We start from the raw sequence: 23,209 nt of genomic DNA on the forward strand, positions 1-23,209 counted from the left end.
CTTATGGGCGTCTTGCGCTGGAGTTTGAGGTATAGTAGCGGCGCCTGGTGGCGGTGCGGGAAATGACATCTGGGTCGTGCCAGCTTGGGTCGTATTGAGCCCTGGCTGAGGCGAAGCACATTTCTAGGCCGAGTTTTGCGTCGATTCGCACATCTTTATGCCCTGTTGCGAGTGCGAAAAGACTCGTCGCTTCTCATAGACCACGCCGACCACGCTGCGAGCTCGCCGCAGCCTATAGTTTAACGAAAACAGACTCTCCGTGTGCCGTGGGACGTAATGTGGGACGTAATTCGTTTCTCCTTCCGCTAGCCACCATACTCCCGCTTTCGCTCTGCTGTCGGCTCTGTCTTGGCTCTGTTTCTGGCCGCGCGTTCGCGTTTTGCGCAGAAAAGCCGTAGCGCCGTCTGCGGACGCCGTTCTACTCACCGATGGCGCAACGTCACTATGAGACCATGATGTCAGTACTCCTCGATCGGAGGGCGGGCGATTTGAACTGCGCTAGAGGTACGCGGACGCTTCAGAACGCATTTTCTCTTAAAATAAGTCTCTCCTTGGCACGAAACAAGCGTTTCGAGGTTTCTGTGATGGTATTTCAGCAGTCCACGTTGACTTAATAGTAACCTTTAGTGTCCCTTTAAAACTGCAGCAATGCCTTCATCGCCGTTAGCTGCGACTCCTTATGAGGCTGCCACTTCAAATTGGTTCGGTGTGGTAATGATATTTGATCAAAGTGAGCTAGTGCAATTGCGAACGATCTTCTCTGTATTTTCTAGCGAGGACAGTCATACAGAATGCGTTGAAGGGTCTCCTCGCGACCACAGTTATGACACGAGGCGTTGTTGGCCATTCCAATGCGAAAGACAAAATACATCGTAGATAAATTTGGTGGCGCCGCTTCGCGTGACAGAACATAGGTTGTGAACATAGGAGCAAAGTTGTGCAAACGTCCAAGCATGTTTGGCCACCTGCTGACGCCGCTACATTCATCTGTCGTGGATGGATTGCGTATAAGTTAAGCTGTCCTTAGTGTCTCTAGGTGCACTAATAGGCTCTTAGACCTTTCACATTGCTGTCACTTAAGTGCCTAAGTCATTGACGCAAGCAGTTCATATTCTCTGAACCTACCCGCGTTACTTATATCTGTAGGTACTTTGTTTTTTGTTAGACACGCCACATAATTTGCTGACAGCGGCATCTTTCGGCTTATCTTCCAGTAACTCGTGGCCCTCTGTTGCTCGCTTAAAGGAGCTCTACGCGGGAGCCCATGACCACGTGAACGTGCGTATTGAAGTTGGCCATTGGACTACGGAAAGCGTTCGAAACATTTCCTAAGCACCCGGCTCCCCAATTTCGCTCGCCCTGGTGCATTCACGTGCGAGTGCCCAAAGGCCGGAACTGCGACCGATTGAGTAACGAGCCTCGAAAAAGAACGCAGCCGCACGCAGACGGGCTCTTGCGGAAAGAAGCCTTAGGTGCGTACGCGCAGGACGCGAGCACCGCTTGGGCTCTTTCGCGTTCCCGTTGCGCACTTTTGTATACGCGCGGCGTATACAGCGTTCCGTAGCTTCATGTACACTCTTTCCGAAACTACCGACGACGTTTTGTGACCCAACGCGCCGAAACTGCCGCCCTCTCGCAAACTAGGTTCTTTGCGATCCCTTTTCGATTAGGTGGAAGTAACTGAGCGAGTGGCTTTGATCGTTTGCATGCAGGTAACCCTATCGACCGCTGGCCCTGACTCTTAACTCCCTTGTTTTCACGCCTAGTTTTGTTTCGTTAAGAACGCCCGCGTGCGCCCGCTCGTCGTCCCACGTCCGAGTGTGACGAGCGGGCGACGGTGACTGAGATCATTCGCCGATGCGCCGCAGGCTGCGCGCACCGGGACGAGAACGAGATTACGGCGTTTCCTCCCTGTCGCTCGATGAACGCCCGCAGCGAAGAAGCGCGGGGAGCCCGGAAAGCGCAGAACGGTTGCCCGGTGGCCTCGCTTTATTTTGTTCGTTCGGGGCACTGTGTGTTCGCGTCCTGATGTAAAGGTGGAGAACAGCAGCGCTCTCACGGAGAGTGGCTCCGTAGGCTGGCGTCGTGATGGGAGGGCCGTGGGATATAGTCAGATTCTCGCGCGTTGGGCGGCCGGAGACGCGGCTCACGGGCAGTGTTGTCACGGATCATTAAAAGAAAGTAAATGTTTGCGTGAAAAACCAGCAGAAATCGGCAGACGCTTTAATTATGCCGGTTGGTTTTGGACGACTTTATTTTTTTTATTTTTCTTCGCCGGCGCGCATCCCGCGTTTATCTTTAGTCGTACAATGGGGTGCCATCTGCGAAGCTGTAACACAGCAAAAAGACCTCAAAACAAAATGTTGTGGTGCGGTGCGCATTTCGAAGACCCACACGGTGCCCAGGGGATCTATAGCTCCATAACCATTAAAAACACGCCTTGCTCCAACCTTCAAAACAGTTGTGGAAGGGCCTGAGAAGACATCTGAAGGTGCCTGAAGTCTGAAGTGTTCCGTGAGTTTTGGATTAAGATAAAAAAAAAAGTACGTATCGCTCACTGCTCGTGCGCAGTAGAAGTTGATAGCGGTTTAGCAGTTATATTCTGAAGAAGTAGTAAAAGCACTAAAAAGATGCTGGTAATTCCTAAAAAACTAGATTTTGCTGTCGTTTTCCTGTAAGACGACAATAATGGGCAGATTTCGAAGCTTTATCTCTGAATCACTAAATGTTTGAAAGAGCGTCAGTAGAACTACTGATAAATCAGTAGCTGCGGTAACACTTACATTAAATAAATTATATTCTGGGGTTTCACTTAACAAAACCACGATACGATTGTGAGGCACGCCGTATGGTGGGGGAAAGGTTCCTTAACGTGCGTTCAATGCACGGTCCACAAGCGTCCGCGCTTTTTGCCTCTGTCGAAATGCAGCCACCGAGGCCAGGCTCCGAACCCGCGACCTCGTGCTTAGTAGCGCAACGCCATAGCCGCTAAGCCACTACAGCGGGTGTGGCAACACTGCTCACGGGCTGTGCGCTCCGGATGGGCGCGGTCTCAGATTGGCCGCGCGCTCCTAACGGTGCCCCCTTCCGCTTTTCTCTTGTTTTCCTTGCAGAAGTTCCCGGTCAACAGCAGCCAGTACGGTGAGTAGACGAAACGCTTTGTCTGTCTGTTGTTTTGTATTTTCCGAGACAGCGGTACCAGTTTGACTTGCGAAAAGTGAAGAAAACAAAGCAAAACAAAAAAGATGGGGAAAAGAATGCCTGACGGTGCCACTGCCACCGTTACCGTTAAAGGGGCTCTGACACGAGCTCGTAAATGCAGTCATATGCGGAAATACGAACTAAAGAAAACAGACAATGCTGCACGTGTAGGCTAGTGACTGAAGGTCATCGACTCTTGCAGCCAAGTATGAAAATAAGCTAAAACAAAGTATAAGGTAGTATACATGTAAACATGAATACTACCTATAGCACAGGTAGTATTGATGTATAGGTTGTATAGCGAAGGTAGTATTCATGTAAACATGAATAATACCTTTGCTGTACATAACTTAGGTATAGCAAACTGCTAGAAGGAAAAGTTTAAAAAGACCAACAATCTATTTAGTAAAAAGAAAAAAAAAACTTTTGTGCTTTCTCCTGTAAAGGTGGCTCTGCCTTTTTGACTACGCGCTCTGCTGGAAGGCCATTCAACGACTGAAGGTATTCGGCAGCAGTTGACTCTGCCGAAGCTGTCAACAATTACTGGCGTCGGCGCAACTGAACTGCAGCGCCTGGCGGCACAGTGGAAAACTTCGATATGTTCGCTTAGGTTTTCTTTGCTCTCCCTCATTTTTTTCTTTCTTTCTTTCAGCGGGGTCGCGGCGTCCTTCTTTAGCCTGATGTTTAGCCGAATGCAAGTGATATTTTGTTCCCACCGAAGACATTGGATATTTAGAAGAGAGGGGCTTCGGCTGCTCCTAAAGTTCCTTCGCTATACAGGGTGGCGAGCCCTGTGGGTCGTCGTGGTTTGGAAAACACCCAACGTATTGGGCTTCAAGTCAACTTGCGTTTCATACCTGGTGTTGTTAGCTGGACTGCGAAGTGTTTCAGACCATATCGCGCTTGACCGGTGGTATTGAGGCGGAGCAGTTGCCGGCAACTTTTGCAAGCAGAGGTCCACCTGCACCAAACATCCCTCCTCCTCCTCCTTATTGTCAACGTCTGAAGTAACACCGCTAGTGTCGGGGCGCTTTCTTGCTTACCTGCATGATTAAAAGGAAAACACGTAATATCACGAGCAATGCGCTGATCTCAAATCATTTCAAATACCGCTCGGTACTTTTTTTCTTTATTTGCGGTCAAACAAGGCAGGATTGGAGTCAATCAATCCTCTACCCGTGGTAAGGGCCGAGACTGCTTAACCGATGCTGCTCTGTTGCGCGCAAAAAAGGTAACTTGCCGAACCGAGATGCATTCATTGCATCATTAAGCTTACGTGTTGGAGCTAGTTTCTTATGTAAGAAACTAGGTCCGACAATCGCTGCAGCTTCCTCATTTGGGGGAAACCATTCTGCTTTACTGAAGCCGGAAAAAAATTACACAAGAGCTTGTAAGGCTCACCTCTTTCGAAAGCCCCACCGCCTCGGTATTTGGAAGTCTGCTCTGCGTATAGCCGTGTCACCTTTCGGGAGACGAGTAAACATCTATGTCTACTTGTCAGCTGGTTGGCAGTGAATCTGCGTGCTCCTTTCGCCCCTCATAGGGGCACGCAAGTAGTTTGTCTCTTGCAGGAAAGGAAAAGAAAATGGAGCAATACTGTTGACTGGGTTTTGAAGCGGTGTTTTGCATCGGCTCTGATTATAAAACTTAATATCTTAAGCGTCATACGTGCCTTCATCTGAACGGTTCTGAGTGGGGTCGTTGTTGTTTATTAACTGAGACAAATTTGGAAGTTTGGCTTCTGTATAACCCGCTATACCAATATTATAGCTTAAAAAGAATGCACTGAACAAGAAAACAACACAGCCAGAAAATATAGTTGAAGAGTTTCACGAGAAGATTTCCGCAGGTAGCACATTCTCGTCGAATATTCACGACTTGACCAGCCTCGGGAGGCATTTCGTGGTCGTCTTGCCGTTGTCGATGGGCGCCCCCTGTGGGCAGAGGAAGTGCTTGTACCGTGCTGTTGTCCCTGTAAACGAAGAGAAGCTGTGAAATCCCTGCGCTATTTTCTTGCGGGCAGTGACAACAAGAATATCAACTAGAACAATTTGTGAGGCGTAATTTTTATTGCCGTCTAAGGTAGTGATGATGTAATCGTGTCGTTGGCATTTAGTGTGCTTTAGGTGGTATTTTCTTTTGAGTCAATTTGATGTCACGCTGACTTTTCTGCGGCAGTGACCTTTTATGTGCTCTGTTCTGCGTCGTCAAGTTGTCAACGTTTCGGCAGGTCATACGACGCATGTTGTGTACATATGTATATCCGTAACTTTGTCATGCTCTTTGTACGTAAAGTGGATTTTTTTGTGGATTTCTTGTGTTTATGGAGGGGAACTTATGAGGGGAATTCTATTCCTGGCCTAAGCAATTCGTCACTATCAGTATCTTCAGTATACGAGTATAGATATTCTCACTCTGTTCAGTGTACTGCGAAAATAGTGAACATAGCATGTACCGTGATAACTCTGTTCATGCCCAAGAAAGCCTTTGCTATCTCTTTCCACCCAAAAAGAGGCACCGAACTTGCAATCTCGTGTCGGCCGTTGTGGGAGACCCACGCGCAGGGGAAAATGAACGCATCGGGACGCGAATGTCTCCTGGAACGTTCCGGAACGCCAAGCTCTGAACAGAGGCTTGCCGCACGGGCTGCACCGTATCCATTTGTGTCTGGCTGTTGCCACGGGAACTGATGAACGTGCCTGCTTCAATCGAACTGTGGAGGTTCGGCTCATCTGGATTTTGTGCAATTTCCGTCCACGTTTCTATAGGCGGTCTTCTTCGATGCTGAAGTATAGAAGTCATGCCGTCAGCAAAGTTGCCCAACCTGCGCGGCGAATTGTTCTCCCTTCCTTGCCGACATCTGCTAGGTTTCGCAAGAATCGCACTGCGCACTTTGGGAACGTTCCTTGAAGCTTAGTCACGCAACAGGTCGCCAACCGCTCTGTCGGGAGCTAGACAATAGACAATATTTCTTCTGGTGAATATATATAGCCAGGTTCTGTGAAAAAGAAGGCAAGAACAGCTCATGTAGCTATCCGGGCCTAGACTACATTTCTGACAGTTTTTTAACTTCCTCCATTTTCTTTTATTCTAGTTCATGCTATTGAATTTGATTATTATTATTGTTGTTTTGATAACATATGCACATTTTACAGGAGAGGGAAAGCGAGGAGCAAACCACCGGAAGGGGCACAATGCCTGCCTGCTCTTCAGAAGGGAGGTGACAGCAGCACAGAAATGGAAGATAGGAAGGAGGGGAGGAAAGAGGAAAGAAAGAGCAGCAGGACAAGTCTAAAAGAATAAAGTAGAACACTCTGTAGAGATTACACACAGTAGGGCCGGTCACTGAAGATCACGCTGCTACAGAATGTTAAATAGTAGCATCGACGCTACAAACGTCAACCTAAGTCAGTTAACTCTAGAAAAGTAAGTAGAGCGCGATGAACCTGATCGCGTCGAGACGCAAAACCACTGGCGTGCAAACATTAGTCGAGTGTCGTTCACCGCAGGCCAAGGAGATGATAGTCCTTCACTAGCGACATGTGCAGCGCACTGAAAGTGAGACACTCCAATATCGGGTGCTGAAGTGTCTCGCAGCAGCCTCCAGACGCACACGATGGACTGGCCGCATGTCCTTGTCTGTATAAACGTTTGCGGACGTTCACGCAGCCTACCCTCAGCTTGAGTAGTTGCGCTGTAGCGCGACGAGGCAAGCCTCGACCGCGAAGACGGGGCGGGAACGTTCCATTTGCGACGCGCTGGTCTGGATGCTGCTTGAGTAGGTGGCGACGAATCAGCAGACGAGCGTCATCAAGCTTGCACAAAATTTCAGCGCAGATACAGTTGTTATGAGCGCAAGTTGAAGCCAGTGGATCAGCCTCTTCATTTCCGGCGATTGCTACGTGTGAATGTTACCATTGAGAAACGAGAGATACCCTATCTGATGAAATTTTGTTTCCAGAGTCAGTAACACTGCGCACAACTGGGCAATCAATCTGACTGCGTTGTAACCTTTACGGGATTCCGTAAAGATGGCAACCATCGATGTTATTAACTCCTCTTGTACTTATTTCAGTGCAACATTAATCGCTGCTAGCTCCGCAGTTGTTGACGAAGTTGGATGAGGTATATATAAGATACGTCGTACTTGAGTCGAAGAGCAGAAAAGAGCTGCAAAGGCGCCTTGACCGTCGCTGTGTACAGATGCATCTGTGAATACTTGAAAATAATCTGGAAATATTTCGAAAATGGGAGACTGAGACAATTGGAATATTGCCGAAACAGGCATATCAGACTTTTTGTGTATGTCAGGGATTGTGAGGTAAGTGGGGAATACGTGTTTCGTGATATCTTTTGAAAGCGGAGGCGTAACTGCCATTTTTACCATGCAAGATAACGGGTGGTGAATGAGGCGATCAAGGAGAAATTGACCATTCGATGCGCGGTGTAGAAGCTCAGTATGATACAGAGCTCTCTGGTCTGCTTGCTGCCTCAGGGGTAACTGGTGCGCTTCAGTGAGTAATGCAACAGATTGCGCCTCACGAGGTAATCCAACTATTAAGGGCAACGCGATGATGATCTCGTTCCATTTGGGCCATCAAACTATGGGTGGTATGTTCAGGACTGGTAACGCATACATCATGCCTGAGAGTACAGATGACTGGTACGCCTGGAGAGCCGTTGTTTGTTCGCAGCCAGCACCTCTAACAGTCAAGGCGACCACATACTTAAGGAGGGAGTGCGATTTGCGTCGTACAAATTTAACAGCAGGACGCCAAGAGATGCGGTCATCCACAAATAACCCCAAATAATGGTGTTGTCGCACCCAGCTGATAGGCGTTTCGTCAAGGTACAGTCGGCTCATTGTCCGACAAGCGCGTTGTTTAGGGTAATATGCTACTGCAGCCGACTTAGCAGGTGATATGTTCAGACCAACCTCACCCATGTACTCTGAAGGCGCGTTTAGAGTTCTTCGCAAGCTTGCACGAAGCCGCGGACCAAGATGCGAAGGGCCGCTTATCCACAGAGCAATGTCATCTGCGTAGATAGCTATGCTCACAGGGAAGTCACTTCTGTCCCTAGGCAAACGACTTGGAAGCGCGGCCGGTACGGTGTTAAACAAAAGCGGCGACAGAACGCTGCCCTGTGGGACACCGCACTTCACATTTCGGGACTCACTTATTATTCCTCCGGCACACATTTTCATCCGGCGCTCCGATAGAAAGCTGTGCACAAAGTGGAGCAGACGACCTGAAATTCCCATGGTTGCAAGAGCGAAAATAATCGCCTTATGCGGGACTGAGCCGAAAGCTTGCTCTATGCATAGGAAGAGCATGTAGGCAGAATGCACTTTTTCTCTAGCAAATTCGAGCGCTGGGACAAGGTTTGATATGCTGTGCAGAGCTGAACGACGGCGACGAAAACCAATCATGACATCAGGGAAAAAGTCCAGCTTCTCTAGCCTGACACCTTCGCGAAGCAAGACCATTCGCTCCATTAATTGATGACATCTGAAGTTAGGTATATTGGCTGGTAGGACTTGAGGTGTCTTGCAAGGCGCCCAGGCTTTAAAATTAGTATCACCACGGAGGATTTCCTTTCCAGACCTATTGTCCATACTTCATTATACTCGTCCAATATACCGTCATGAAAACTGTTATCAATGTCCCGCAATGCTTGATACGTCACACCATCTTCACCTGGATCAGTGCGGCGTTTGGAGAGGCTGAGCGCGTGTTGCAGCTCTTCAAAAGTGAAGCCTGCCTCGCCCATCTGGCAGGCTGGACCGTAGGAAGCGGTTATGGTACTGTGACTTGTCAAAGAAGGAAGGTCGCCATTTGTGGTGTCATTGGATGCAGGAGAGAGAAAAAGGTCAGCAAATACCTCCGCTAGAACTTTTGGTGGCTGGCCAATCGCTAAGCGCAAAACGTGAGAGGATGGCCGGCGATGGTGGCTCAATCTCGCGCGCGCAAGGGAGCAAAGCGGGGAGGAAGCGCACCTAAGCGCGCCGTTTTCCGTCGCGCACAAGGCACCGAGGAGGACGCGTTAGAAGGGGGGGGGGGGAAGGCGGCGGCTGCGTATGGCGCGGCCGCCCATGCCCTATCTTGGAAGCGGTCTGCGATGAGGACAGAATGCGCCGAGTGCTAATATGTTTACGTGCGCTGTGTTCTCACCGCTTAGTTCGCGTTGAAGCGAGAGGCCGCACGAAATTCGCTCGCTGCTGCTGCCGCGCTTTCCCACTCCAGCGTTTCGACAGCGAGTGTGCGCGGTCACCGCTATGCGTTCATGCATGCGTATGCACACAATGCTTGATAATTTAGTTTGTAAGCGAATATTTGCAAGTTTATACGGCCGATAAAACTACTATCCTTACTTCGTATAGCTGTCTACTAATTTGCTATCGCAATCGATGCTTTGCCTTTCGGGTGAAACGCCCTCTTTTCTCGGTTTCTGGACACTGTATACCCGCTTTCCTGTGTGATAAAATTACAAGATCGCCCCTGCACTGCGATCAAAGTTCACTTTCTAGAAGTTCATGAGGTGAATGATTATTCTGAAGAGGGAACTTCACAGCGGCGCCTGCCATTTCCTTTGTTATGCTGTGGGACATGCAAAATACCTTGTCGGGTCTGGTCGGATCGTATCGGATCGAGTTGAGTGAGCGTCATTTTACCGTTATTTTAGTTTATGTGGCCCTAAGTGTCTTATCGCATGATCGATAAGTATTCCTGTTAGCTTGGCAACACTTGTGCTTGCTTCCTGTTTAAACCTATAAGGGGACTTATATATACGAATACTTATACATATTGATATAAGTTCCCTTATACGAATAACCACCAACACACGCAGCTTTCTGCCTCAAAATTCCTGTTTAAAGACTCGTACCATCCGTATTGCCACTGGTTACGGCTAACAGTTATTGTGTTATCGCCAGCCATAATTGACCAGGAAACTGCTTAGAAGCGCATGGTAACACCATCAGCCAGATCTGCGTGAAAACGAAATGTTCGACGCTTGGCCACAGCGGTTTTTTTCGGACTTATCTAACTGTGGGAACATTCAGATTTTAACTAAATTCATTGCGGTTTCAGATCAAGTTCTTTATTTTTTTTAACGCCAGTTGGCGTGCAAACGATCTAGCTCTTAAAAACGTCATCCTTGAGATCCTAGTCGACATATTTGTTCCAAGTCGGCCACATTTCGTCTTTTTTTCCGCCCAACATTGGCAGGCACATTTAGTTTGACTCTGGGTTCCATGATATTTTGGTTTCGCCTCGGATAATGACTGAACGATTGCTTTGTTTAGCACACCGCGAAATCCTCAGAGGTCTACGCCAGAACCAGTGTCCAAATTGAGGCATTACCCTTTATATGCTTCCATCTTACTTACCACTTTGTACAAGATGAATATGTCCACTTTACTTCAAGGAACACTACAGATGTTGAGGACCTTTTCATCATCACAGAAAAAAAAGAAGAAATGCGTGTAGAAGTTGTATATCTGTTTCTTGCTACAGTTTTTTTGCGCAGTAATCGTGGTTGCCGTTGACATTTTCCTGTGCAGACAGGAACCATTCGGGGCGACATACGGCAGCGCGCACCTGCTTAAGTCAGCGTTTACCGTCGTAGTAGCGCTGCCAAGGAGAGAATGTGAAAAACGACGGGGCAGCTATCCACCTGGAGAAAGACTTGATATTACGGGAAGATAAAAGTAAAACATGTGCGTGAGCGTGCCGTTCTCTCGGGAGCAGCAAATGCCTGCACAGGAGAGCGGCCGGGAAGCCCGCAAACTGTTTCGAGGGTCGACAGGAGGCATCGCACGTCTTTTGTCGTCGGGGGATGAGCTACCGCGGCATCCTACACAGGCACACAGCAACAGCCGATGTTCCGAGACGTTGCCGCAGCCGTTCTAGAGAGCGCGCCTGGGTTTGTGTGCTCTGCTGCTTTCCCTCTCGTTTAGGTATTTTCCCCCTCCGGCCCGTGCCGTCTGAAGGTGTGTGCGTTCAGCTGGCCCCGATCCGGCGAGGGTCCACCGCTGCAGCGCCACCGCTCGGGCGCCGGTAACTTCGCTGCTGGCGCTGCGCGGCAGGGGCTCGCGGAGCGACGAGGGATTCGCGTCGTCGTCGCCGCTGCAGCAGCCGCCGCCGGCAGGGGATCTGGCGCGCCGCCGCGTTTTCCAACGTTGGGATAGTGCGCGCTCTTGGCTCTCTACCGTGTGCGCTGCGCCGCTGCTTTGAATGAGAGCGGCGAAGAGTTTGGCTGCTGCCGGGGGCGTTGATCTTCGGCGTCGTTAAGAGCGGACTGTCTCCGTCAGAGCTGTGTGAGTTACACTGCGGGAAGTTTTGTTGGCGCTGTCTTCTCAGCTGTACTGCGCCGGTTTGACTTGTTCAGTGGCCTGTGCAGCATCCCTCGTAAGCTGGAGTGCTTGTCCCGCGTAGCTTGCGCTTGGTAGCGACTTGCTAATTGAGTTGCCTCCTGTGTCTGAAGTAGACCGGAAGAAAACAAACAAGGAAACGGGGAAAAAAAGCAATAGATCCAGCTTTGTCTTTGTTGTTCGCTCGCTCCCTCGAATGCATCTTTGACGGGCTGCTCCAACCTGAGAAATCGGTCGTTTCCAGCTGGATTGCCGCTCCTTCCAGACGTCCGTGCGCAAAAAATCAAGAAGCTTGCGCTTGAGATCAAGACTGCCGAGTTGCGCATGGTGTCGGAGGCGCTCAACTTGCGGCATTGTTTTTGACTGTAGAGTCTGCGCGACGGGCGCCGACCGAGTGCCGAGTTTTTGAGTGGTGCTGCGTGTTTTAGAGGGTGTCATCCGACCGGGTCGACCGTCTCGTGCTCGCGTTTTGGTGCTCGGCGTGAGTGTTCGTGTGCGTGCGTCCAAGTGTGCGTGCGTGGGGCGGGGGTAGTGCGGCAGTGCGACCGTTGTGTGATCGGATGGTGGATGCCGCTCGCCTCGGGCAGCAGCAGCGGCGGCGGCGACGGCGGCGCCAGCATGTTGGTCACCATGCTCAAGAGCATGCTGCACGAGTACGCGCAGCGGCGACACAGCAGCCACGAGGTGCACGGCACGGCCACCCTGCTGCGTCCCGGCCCCGACGGTGCGACGACGCCTCGGCGCTACAGCGAGGACGCGCAGCACTGGATCGGTAACGTACCCACCAGCCCGTGTATATCGCTGCTGCCGCGCGCGGTGTACCCCGCGTTGCGCTTCGCCTGCCGTGCGCGTAGCTTGAGAGGAGCGTCACGGATTGGTACGTGAGCGGTCCGTCATGCGAGCATAACGCCGGCTTCGGTGACGCACATCGCTGATTCTGTTAGACATTTTTTCGTTAAGAAGATGAGGAAAGATGAAATTTACCATAATGTACTGATAGGTTATAGTTGGTTTGATGCAGTACTTATTTCTAGCTCAAGGAAATGAAAACAGGACAGTAGAAGACAAAGCGCTGGCTATCGTTTGCAGGTCTAAACATGGTAGTCAGCGCTCCGTCTTGTCTTTTCTGTTGTCACGTCTTTGCGCTAGAAATTAGCTTAGAGCGGACGATGGATACTCGATAGCTATATAAGTTAGGTTTGCGGGCTTGGTCAACTACTGCTGACCGCGAGGTCCCGCGTATACCACGTTAGGCTGCGAGAAATTTAGTTTTTGTCTGATCCCGCGCCCTGTGAATGTTTGCCAATGATGTTACAGTATTCGTCAAAAGTTTCCAAGCCACAGCGCACGCGCGGGGCGTTGCCGCATCTTTTATTGGGCTCAGCGTCTAGGGGTGAAAGCTTCTGTGCAAGCTTTTCCTGCATTTGGGCCATCTTTCTTTCTCGCCATATTGTCTGCGCTGTTATGTTAATCACAAGCATAGTACCGCAATCTTGTGCACTGGTTCAAAGTTTCGTTTTAAGCATGAAATAATGCTTTTAGCTCCCGTTGTCCGCGACCTTCAGGTGACCTTTAGCCAAACGTCAGAGCAGTTATCCGGGCACTCAAACGAGAATATCCGAGCAATTAACCAGTCAAAACTTCAGAAAATGAGGTCTGTGGCCCCCAACCTTTTGTACAGGACCACATTACGTACGCTACTTACTGCCCAAATAAGTTACAAAAAAATGTTGCTTCCGAGGTTTTCCTAACGTTTTTTCACAATATCACTCAAGCTGTAATTCTCCTAAACAAGTTTTATTTTTCATGTCCAATAGCGAGGTTCAAAAGGCAGATACAGGGCACCACACATTTCATCGTCATCTTTTGGCGCTGAGCGCTGAACGCCAGCGGTCCGCGAGTTCCGAGGCGCGGGTTTTGCGTCTCCTCGGGAGATGGCGCCACGCTGCGTGGTGCCTACTCAGGCATTTCTACACGCCGCGGTGGCTTAGCGGTTATGGTGTTGCGCTGCTAAGCACGAGATCGCGGGATCAAATCTTGGCCGTGGCGGCCGCATTTTGATGGAGGCGAAATGCAAAAACGCTGATGTCCTGTGCAATGGGGGCACGTTAAAGATCCACTGGTGGTCAAAACTTACCCGGAGTCCGCCACTGCGGCGTGCCTTATGATCAAATCGGGGTTTTATTTATTTTTATTTCGAGAATACTGGCTGGCCATAAGGAGGCCCTAGCAGGAGTGGATATATGAACATTCAACTAATACAAAAATACATGCACTTCAGATGGATCAATACAAAAACACCAAGTATTGTAACAGCAACGGCAATAAATAAGTAGAAAGTGTGACTACAAAAACAAACTAAAAGAGGGTGATTTTACACACCTATAAGCTCTAAAATAAATGGCAACGCTAAAGACCACTACAACTCTTCAAGCACCCAAAAGTTAGGCTAGGTTTTACAATCAGGCTATTAAAGAAATGCACGAAATACTGTTAACAACAGCAAAGCATATCAATTTGAATCAAGCAAATTTGGCGCGTAGAACTCCAGAATCCAATTCATTCTTCTTCTAGCTGGGCAGTGCGCTGTCTCTCTCCCTGGCGTCTTTCGCTGCTTGCCGTGCCACCTTCAGCCGGAATTCTCTTCTCCTAGCTGGGAAGCGTCCATGTGGACCAGCTTACAGTATGGCTTGGTGAGGTGTGGTGTGGTGGCGTGTGTCGTTGCGAACGTGCACTACACCCATTTTAAGATTGTGGCTAGTATCGTCTCCAACCAATCTGCTTTGCCGGTTGCCATTTCATGCTCGCATCTGCTCTCGATTACGGCATAGCCAGCAATTTTTCTTTGTTCGATGCCCCGGAAATTTGGGAGATGCCAGATTTGCGCGTTATCGCTAAATCTGGCGCCCCGGACCTTCAGAAGACAGGAGCTTTGAAGTGGCCGCGAGAATTTAATTTGACCAAGATCGTAGTTTTCGTATACGTTTCACTGCTCAGGAAAGATCTGTGGGGGCGTTTCGAGCTTCTACAAGGCTTCTCGAAGGTCTGCTATTTGCGCACGTTGGCGTCCCCTTTGAAACAGGGTGGCTACATAGTTACCTAGCCAGCTTGATTTAATAAGATATACAATACATGTTCTTTTTTTCATTCTTGCATTTTTTTATACGTTTACATAAGCTTCTCTTTCTGAATATGAAGAAAATAGCAACAACGAGAAACCTGCCAGTAATTTTCCGAGGCAGGCGAATTTCCACAGACAGTAACTGAGTCAGCGAACGACGCGGGCGTTGTTGCTAGGCCCTCGTCGTGATTGTGTTTCTGGCCAGCCTCTGCATTTGTCGCCAGGAAAGAAGGAATTCAACATCAGTGGCGTCTATAACGTGAACAGGGCGCGAGCCTCTTCCGGCGTTACCTCCGCAACTCTAGAGTTACAGCACCTGAGCAAGAGTTGCGCAAGCACCATCTTATTGGAAAAGTGAGCGCACCAAGTATCGCTTCGTGTACACGCTTGATCGAACCACGTCTGCTCGATCAAGCAGACGTGTTCGTACTGCTTCGTCTGTTTGATCGTGCCGGAGGAGCAGTGCCGTTCTCAGGCCGTTGCTCTTTTGGCGTGTTTAGTTGCACAAGCTTCTCGCTCTTTTTTCGGCGTCGCGAAATTCAGGCCGGAGTCGTTGTTTCTCGAGCGCACGTGCTCACCAAATCAGTGCAATTGAAGAAGAAGCCAACTGTCGTGGAGGTGCTCGCGCGATTTGCATAAACAAAGAAATGGCTGACATGGTGCGCCTCGGCAGTTTCACTTTTGTTGCACTCGCATTTCGCGCTGCATATGTTAGGAGATGAACAGCTGCTCCGCTTGTCCGCAGTAGCACTTTCTCGTCGTGACCGTTTGCTCGCGCGTCCGAGATGTGGAATCGCGTCTGTCGTTCTTTTGCGACGGCGCTGCACTTAGCGGAGCGGCATACTTGATTATGGCGGCGTAACGCAGGCGCCATATGTCAGCATTTCTTTAAAGTCGGTATTTTGTTCATCTGCGGAGCTACGAGATCGGAGTCGTCTCATCTGTCTCGTTGCCCTATTGGCCTTCCCCCATACGAGCTGGCGGTAGCAGGCGCACGCAAAGCCGTATATAGGTTCCATTCCTGACCACGGCGGCCGCATTTTCGATGAGGGCCGATTGGACAAACGCTCGTGTATTGCCGCGCCCCGAACAATCCGTGTGCTGCTGCATGACGTTAACCCCGTAGTTTGACTTTGATGTGATTCGGCTTAGTGGCAGGTTCTCTTGGCTCGCCTGAAATAACAGCTACGAGCAGCAGATGTACTGCTTGGCGAAGGCCTTCTAAGCACTTGGCAAATCTTAAAAGGACACTTAAGACATGTAAGTATTAAGCTAAAGTGCATAACTATATCATCGTTCCGCAATAGCAAGGCGATCAATCTTGCCGTCGTGACGGGCTTTTACAAATACAGCAAAGGCTGAAAAACGAAAGGCTAGCGGCGGCGTCGCTTTGGAGTTCCCGTAGCGGCTTGGCGTGACGTCAGGAATTTTCAAAGCGCCTACTCTGGTATAGTTCATTGTTAACCGCTAAAGAAAGACTGCATTGCACTTGTGAAGGAACAAAAAGTACTCAACCTGGAAACTGTCGCGAACCTTTTTTGCGCCATAGCGGTCCACATGCAGGAGAAGGAATTGAAATGTGTGACGTAAGCTAGGTTACCGGGGCTGAGGAGCAAAAAAGAAAAAAAAGAGAAAGAAAGTGGGAGATTTCGTTTTCTTCTTTCATGATCAACCTTCTCCCGCCAAACGAAGGAAAATAAGATTTCGCAAGGACGCTTTTCTAGTTTACGGTGATTTAGTGTTGCTCTTTAGCGCTTTTTTGAGCTCGTCAATACCGGCCGTGCGATAGATAACCGCATTTTCAAACCGCATGCTATACAACTTTTCCAGGCTTGCCATTCTCACTAGGACACTGTTATCTGTTCTCAGTACGGGATCATCCGTTATATGAGCTTACGAAGGAACAGCATAATCAGCAGGTCACAAAGAAAAAAAAGAGACAACACCAACAACAACAACAATAACAATGATAATAATAATAATAATAATAATAATAATAATAATAATAATAATAATAATAATAATAATAATAATAAATAAAAGAGAAATTGAGCTATCTCGCGCATATGCGGGAATTGGTGACAAGTGACGCTTTCTTTCACGTTTCAGTTTGCTTGCTTGCTTGCTCCCTGTAGTAGTATGTCGCATACCCACCACGGGGGATTGACCAAAAAGCGGGTGTTTAAGCCAATAGGGGGAGGGGGGAGAGTAGAGAGAGAGGGATAAAATTTGAGAGAAAAAGTTATATCATGATAAAGTTGAAATCGTACGAGAAATTAAAGTATAAAAACTAAATTTAAAGATGTTCTCTTCACTTTTCCTTCTTCCTTTCTATGTGGCTCAACGCGCCTCAATCTCGAAATGGGCGCGCTATTTCTGTTTTGTCCGCTTAACTCCTTTGTTCACAGTGGGCTGCTTCTGTAGCCGATTTATTCAATGCCCTGCAACCCAAAGCTCCTCGCTTAATGCACACTCTGGTAGAACTTTGCCACGTTCACTTATTTCTCCACGCTAAGCTGCTCTTGTCGCCGACTTCCTCGCTTCTCGCCTCTTGTTCTGCTTGTCTCTTCGGGCACCTGTCCGGCTCCACATGCCCAGTTTCACACGCCCAGTTTCAGTGGCCCAAGTTGTCTACTCGTGCAGATATACTCAGCGGCGAAAAGGGACCCAATTCGTATATAACCGGCAGCATAGCAGCATCCAGCAACCACAAAGTAGTTGAAGAGGCAAAAAAAGGTTCGCTTTAAAAGACGGCTCACTCGTTTGCTCAAAACCTTCAATAACGTGAATGTTTGGACACGTTGGTAGGACATGATTGTTGTAATGTTCAAAATAAAACAATGTCGTAAGTCCGCGCTCGTGTGTCTCGGCCTCTTCTTCTTCCTGGTCTTGCGCGCAAAAAGCTGCATTCGAAACCTTCGTTTGCAAGCATTAGAACAAATGTCATTTTTTTGGTAACGTATGACGCGTTCTTGAGCGCGGAGGTTTGATAGTGCGAGTCTCGATCGTGATCAGTCGACTGGCTGTGCGTGTATAACGGCGCGGCGTTGTTTAGGCGAGGACACAGTGCAGTGGCGCATGCACCGAGATTGCAGTACACGCGGTTGTCATTTCTCGGGGCAGATGGCTCTCTGTCGCAGCAGCTGCGCCTGTTGCTGAGCGCGGGCCGGAGCAGCTGACGCTCTCTCTCGCATTGCACGCTAGGTCGCAGTGGCACTTGGCGCCCGAGTTCAATGGACTGTAAAGAGCGCGCGTTCGACGAAGGTCGTCAAGCCTGGGCGGACGGCTGGAGGTCCCGCAGCGACGCAAATTCTGTGAAGTACCTATACGAGAAGGATCGGAAGAAAACAACGACGACAAGGACGATGTCGACAACTTTCTCGATGTTCACCAGGCGGCTGTGATCGATCGCGATAGTCGAACCAGCGGCCACCAAATCTCACTCGCATTTTGTTCGAATGTCATCGCCGCCCCTTGGGATGTCTAGAGAACTCACCTGCTGGCTTCAAAAAAGAAAAAGAAAAGCCAAGGAAGTTAAGCCGAAGCGTCGACTTATCCGTTTTGCTTTCCAGTTTAGTGCGGTGAATGCGCTTCACTAAACTATCACGGCTAAGGAAGCGCCCCTGAGCTTGCTGCGGCTCCTCCTTTAAGCGCTTGGTCACCGGGTGCTTAATTTTCTCAACGAACTTTGTTTTTTCGTGTCACGCTAGTATAGGCCTCCTTGGCGTGTCTGCACATTCAGCTCGCGCTTTCCTTGGCCTTTAGCTCGCAAATATTTAATGGTGCACCCCCGCCCTTCTCTTCTCCCTCTTGCACTTCTACATGCGGCTACGGCAGGGAGTTTAGAGGTCGGCGCGGATGCGTTCAGTTAACGGAACGAGCTGTAAAAGTTGTAACTGCATTTCCGCTGCAGCGCGTGCGCCAGCGACTGCTGTGCCGAAGTTAAAGCAGCGACGTTTGCGTCATTGTTCGCTGCGAGCCGACATAAGCAAGAACCCCGTCGAAGCATCACGCGCTGCCTTAATGAGTTCCCGTTTGTTTACTTTTGGCGCTCGGCGTGTGTACTGACAACGATGGTGTAATCGGCCGAGTTAGCAACAGTTTGCCGGCCGGTGCTGTATGTACTATAAAAGGCATCGTATGGGGGCCTTCTCGTATCCTCTTCGCTGTGCCTGTGTTGTGAAGACTTGGACGTCTTGGAGCCTTGTTTGGTTTGCCGTATCGGACGAAAGATCGCGATCCATGCACAGACACTACTTTTCAGAGCGAGCTGTTGCAGTTAAGGTAACTTCATTGGTGCGTTACACTTCTGTGCGGGGAGATTAAAGGGGCACTAAAGACAAAAAAAAATGAGTGCAGTTGTACTAGTAAATTACCATTCTAGAATACCAAAGAAGACCACTGTTGGTGTGAGAGGAGGAGCTGATAAGCCGCGAAAAACTTCTCTTCGAGCTCCTGGACGACGGTGTATTTTCCGCCGCACTCTTATGTCGTCACCAACTATTAGGAACTGTTATAAAACTGCCACAGTCGTGATAACCGACACGGCGCGAACGCTTCTTGCCGGTGCGTCGTCATTCCTTCGAGAGCGCGGCTGTCCCGGCGTCGGCGACGCTCATAACGTACGAGTTCCATTTCCCCCTTCTTCCGCCTCTCCCGGTCGTCGTCGGTATACTGGCTAGCAGGCAGGTTCATCTTGGTGAAAGAGGAAAAGAGGGCGCAGTAACGCGTTTCGTATGCCCCCACACGGAGGGCACCTTTCCTCTTACGGCGATGATCGCCGAGAGAGGGAGGACCTTGACTTCGTCGTATCCTTTCCGGGCGGGCCGCCTCGCTCCACCGGCCGCCACGGGGAAAGTCTGCTTCACCGCAGCACGGACCCGTTCTTTCTCTTTTTCTTACCCCCCTTTTTTTTTCGTCTTTAGAAAGTACTCGGGAAGGAAGTGTTCAAGTCCAAGGACCCCCTCCCCACTTCCACCGTCGCTAGCGTTGAGCGTTCTGCTCGAGCATCTTCGCAAGTGCTGCGCCTCGTAGTAAACAACGCCATTTCAGTGGCGCCGTAACGCTTTGTCCTTGTCAAGCAGTGCAAATCTGTCATTAAGAGAGAGGCGTGCGCGGTAGCTGTTTCTTCGTTTTCTTTTTGCTTTTTTGACTGCCCATGTTATTTGTTTTATTATTGTTAGCGGTGAGCCATTAGCGTCGGGGAACATGAAGTGTGGAGCATGTGATGCAACATTCGGTAGCGGAGGCGGAAAAGAGAGAGAGAGAGGTAAGGCTTGCCAACAAAAAGTCGCGCATCTTCAACCGTTGAAGGGCACGCGTTCCATCAAAAGCAAATAGTAGCCACACTCTCGCGCCGTGCCCAGGGGGGGGGGGGGGGGGGGGAAGCGAGCGAGAACTCCAATATTGATTTCTATTCCGCATGAAGGCGCGTTACAGAAGCAGTTCACATGCTGGCACGCTATAATATTCGCTTGTCGTTGTCTGTGGCGGAGTTCGCGATGTTCGATCGGGTTAATTGTAAGTTTAATAAACGTTACCCTTCTCGCGCGTGTTATTAGTAGTGTATAAATTTTCAGCTCACTCGATCGTCGCATGTTTCCTACGTCTCTGCGCTGTATTAGAGTGCGTATTTCTGTAATCGAACGCATCTTTGTGATTGGCGCCATTGCTTGCCTATTGCGTCTCTGCTGTCTTCCTACCCCCTATACCCCCCCCTTTTTTTTTAATGTTTTTTTTTCATCGGTATGAAATGAAAGAAAGGGCACATAATCTGTTTAGAGTGGTTACGGTTACATTTTTTACTCGTGCCTGCACAACACCATAGATGAAATGTTCGGGCGAGGTAAAGAAAGAAAAATTGGCACATTCATACTTATTTACGCTCACGGCATCGCTTATACGCGGGTGAAGTCGGAGACTACCAGAAAAGCGCTGTGCGCGCGGATGTGGTTCCAGACGCGCGCCGTTTATAGAACGTAAACATACATGCTCGCGCATACGGGTGCAAAGATAAGCGTTACGAAAGCAGGAAAAAAAAAAAAAAACACGAAGCGTGCAGCTCTTGCGGCCTTGCAGCTGTCGCGCACGTCTGGCGTGCTTCGGCTGTTTCGTTCAACGGCTAAAGTGAAATGCAGAAAACCAGCAACGCTGCGTGCGCGCTTTCGGGACGCGCAGCTGGGGTCGCAGTGGACGAGCGCACTCCCCCACACTCTCGCTCCGGTCGCAGCTTCTCTCGCTGTTTTACATGTACACGCGCAGTGCGTGCAAGGCAATGGGGCTGCGCGGGCAAGGACAATGCGGTCGCCCCGCCAGTGCCGCTATAAACCTGTACTCCGTTGACCATGACTCAATTGTCTTACCGACTTACTGCAACGGAGAAGCAGTGGCGTACGCAGATATCGTAAAATGCTGAGAAGCGGCCATATCAGAATGTTAGATAATTGCGACCGGATATTCGGCGGGCCTTGCACGTCAGAGAGCTGGAGTGCGGACGGAGTAATTGAGAAGTATTTGACATGCATTGCCGCTTCTCTTACAATGCGGATTCCACTTTTCGCGTTCTCTCCCCCGTATTGAACAATCGAGTGCTTAGTTCACTCAGCTTTCGGCAAGACGGTCACGGCGTGTAGGTGGCTAACAATGCGTTGGGCTGAAATAACCGCGCATCGAGGATATCGCAACCAATCATTGAACCGGTCATTGAACCAATCATCGAATAAATCGATAAATTAATAATTCAGTCATGAGGTTTCGTTCCCAACAGTTTTGTTGGGCTACACCCAGGCCAAAAGGGGCTCGAGGCAGTGTCACGCGATACCCCACACCTTTCCGATTTTAACGATGTATGCGGAGGTGTTTTGCTCACCACTCCCGAAACAGCGATGCAATATGCGAGCGCACTGAATTTGTCGCATTGAAACGCGGTGTAATTTCACGATGTTATTTCGCGTTCGAGAAATTGCGCTCTCGTATTGTGATCCTGGTGCCTACAAGTAATGTAAAATATGAATAAAGAAGGCGAGACGAAACATTCGATTAATTCAATCAGTGGATGCCAATGCAGATTTTCTTCTGGCTAGTGTGCCAGTTTATCTGTTTCCTGCTACAAGAACATGCGGACTCCTTCTTGAAACCGAATTCAGCGTCGCCGATGAAATGTGCGATTTCCTTCCGCTCGATTCCTTTCTTTCCTTCTTTCCTTCTTTCTTTCTTTCTTTCTTTCTTTCTTTCTTCCTTTCTTTCTTTCTTTTCTTTCTTTCTTACCACCGGCTATTCACGACTTACCGATTCCGTTGATAAACGTGAATGGACCTCCGAGACGAAGCGCCAAAATGAATAGCATTGGGGTAGAATCGTGACTTTAGCTCGCGCCCCAGCTTTCGGCCTTCGGTTTCACAGATGGGAACGGCAGGGAAGCCGCGGGATCGCTGTTTACAAGCGCAAGCAGCGACTATCCTCCTCCTAGGCCGCCCCGTACAGTGCGTTCACACGTGCCAGATTTCTATTGTCGTCGGCGTGCCCGGGGCGTCGTTCTGCTCGATCGTCGACGCCGTTCGGGGACGGGGCGCACTCGAAAGCGACACCGTGTCGCCATTAACGCGGGCGACTGGACCGTGACTCTGTCGGGAGCCGCGCGTGCAGGCGTGCGCACCCCTGTTTTCCACAGCCCGGCGCGTGCGGGATGCGCGCGTGTATTGGGCCGCCACAGCACGCTTAATTGCACACCCAGTGCGACGGCTATTAATAGCGCCACCGGGTTCCGTGTTTTGCCCGCTGCTGCTGCTGCTCTCACGATGGCGACGCATCGCGGGGCGCGGCCGCACGTCGTCGTTTAGTCGTCGTGTATACGCGACACGGTCGGGACGCTTTTCCCGGTGTCGCAAGGTCGGCCGTTCGTCGGACCACGCGGGTGACGCAAAGAATGAGGTGTTGCTCGAAGGCGCTTTCTCTGTCTCTGCAGCGGTGGTATAATGTTCTTCTTGATGCGATGCGCGGGTCACTTGTTCTTCGTGCGCTGCTTGCTGAAGAGGCGTCGGAGAGCTGCTTCAGCTTCTTGCATAGCGTGCGGGAGGAGGGGGGGGTGTGGCATGACTGGAGTGGAGAGCGGGTGTTTCAGTGGCAGAATGCGCTTTCTAAATTATAACGAACCCCGTGAGGACACCCTCCTAATAAAACAATATAGGAAAGAAGAGAATGAAAAGAAGAAATAAAATGCTCTTGCTGAGGGGTGGGAGAAGTGCACCTGTTGCCACGCACTATAGTATACTCGACTCGCCCGAGGCGGACGTCTGTGCTAGTCTGCCGCAAGAGGGGATCGCCATCAGCATCCAGCGTTCCAGTGTGGTCTACGAGTCGACAAAATGTGTATGGCGCGACCGGACGAGGACAGAGATAGGAACGAAAACACACACAGCGCTGTGAGTGCGCTTGTTTCTATCTCTGTCCTCGTCCTGTCGCGCTCGCACATTGTCTCATGAATCCAAGCCAACTGTAGCCCGCCAACATGATTT

General features: G+C 49.9%; 1 protein-coding gene across 6 annotated transcripts in view; it reads left to right on the forward strand.

The window, feature by feature from the left end:
- The window catches only part of SNF4Agamma (SNF4/AMP-activated protein kinase gamma subunit), a 420,535-nt gene that overhangs the window by 192,222 nt on the left and 205,104 nt on the right, over positions 1–23,209 (forward strand). For all 6 annotated transcript variants that reach the window (XM_075680298.1, XM_075680299.1, XM_075680300.1 and 3 more), the window contains exon 4: positions 3,114–3,141. In XM_075680298.1, coding sequence (XP_075536413.1) covers positions 3,114–3,141 — 28 coding nt within the window. The remainder of the gene's footprint in view (positions 1–3,113; positions 3,142–23,209) is intronic.

Source organism: Dermacentor variabilis, chromosome 2, assembly GCF_050947875.1.
Source record: "Dermacentor variabilis isolate Ectoservices chromosome 2, ASM5094787v1, whole genome shotgun sequence".
Lineage (NCBI taxonomy): Eukaryota > Metazoa > Arthropoda > Arachnida > Ixodida > Ixodidae > Dermacentor > Dermacentor variabilis.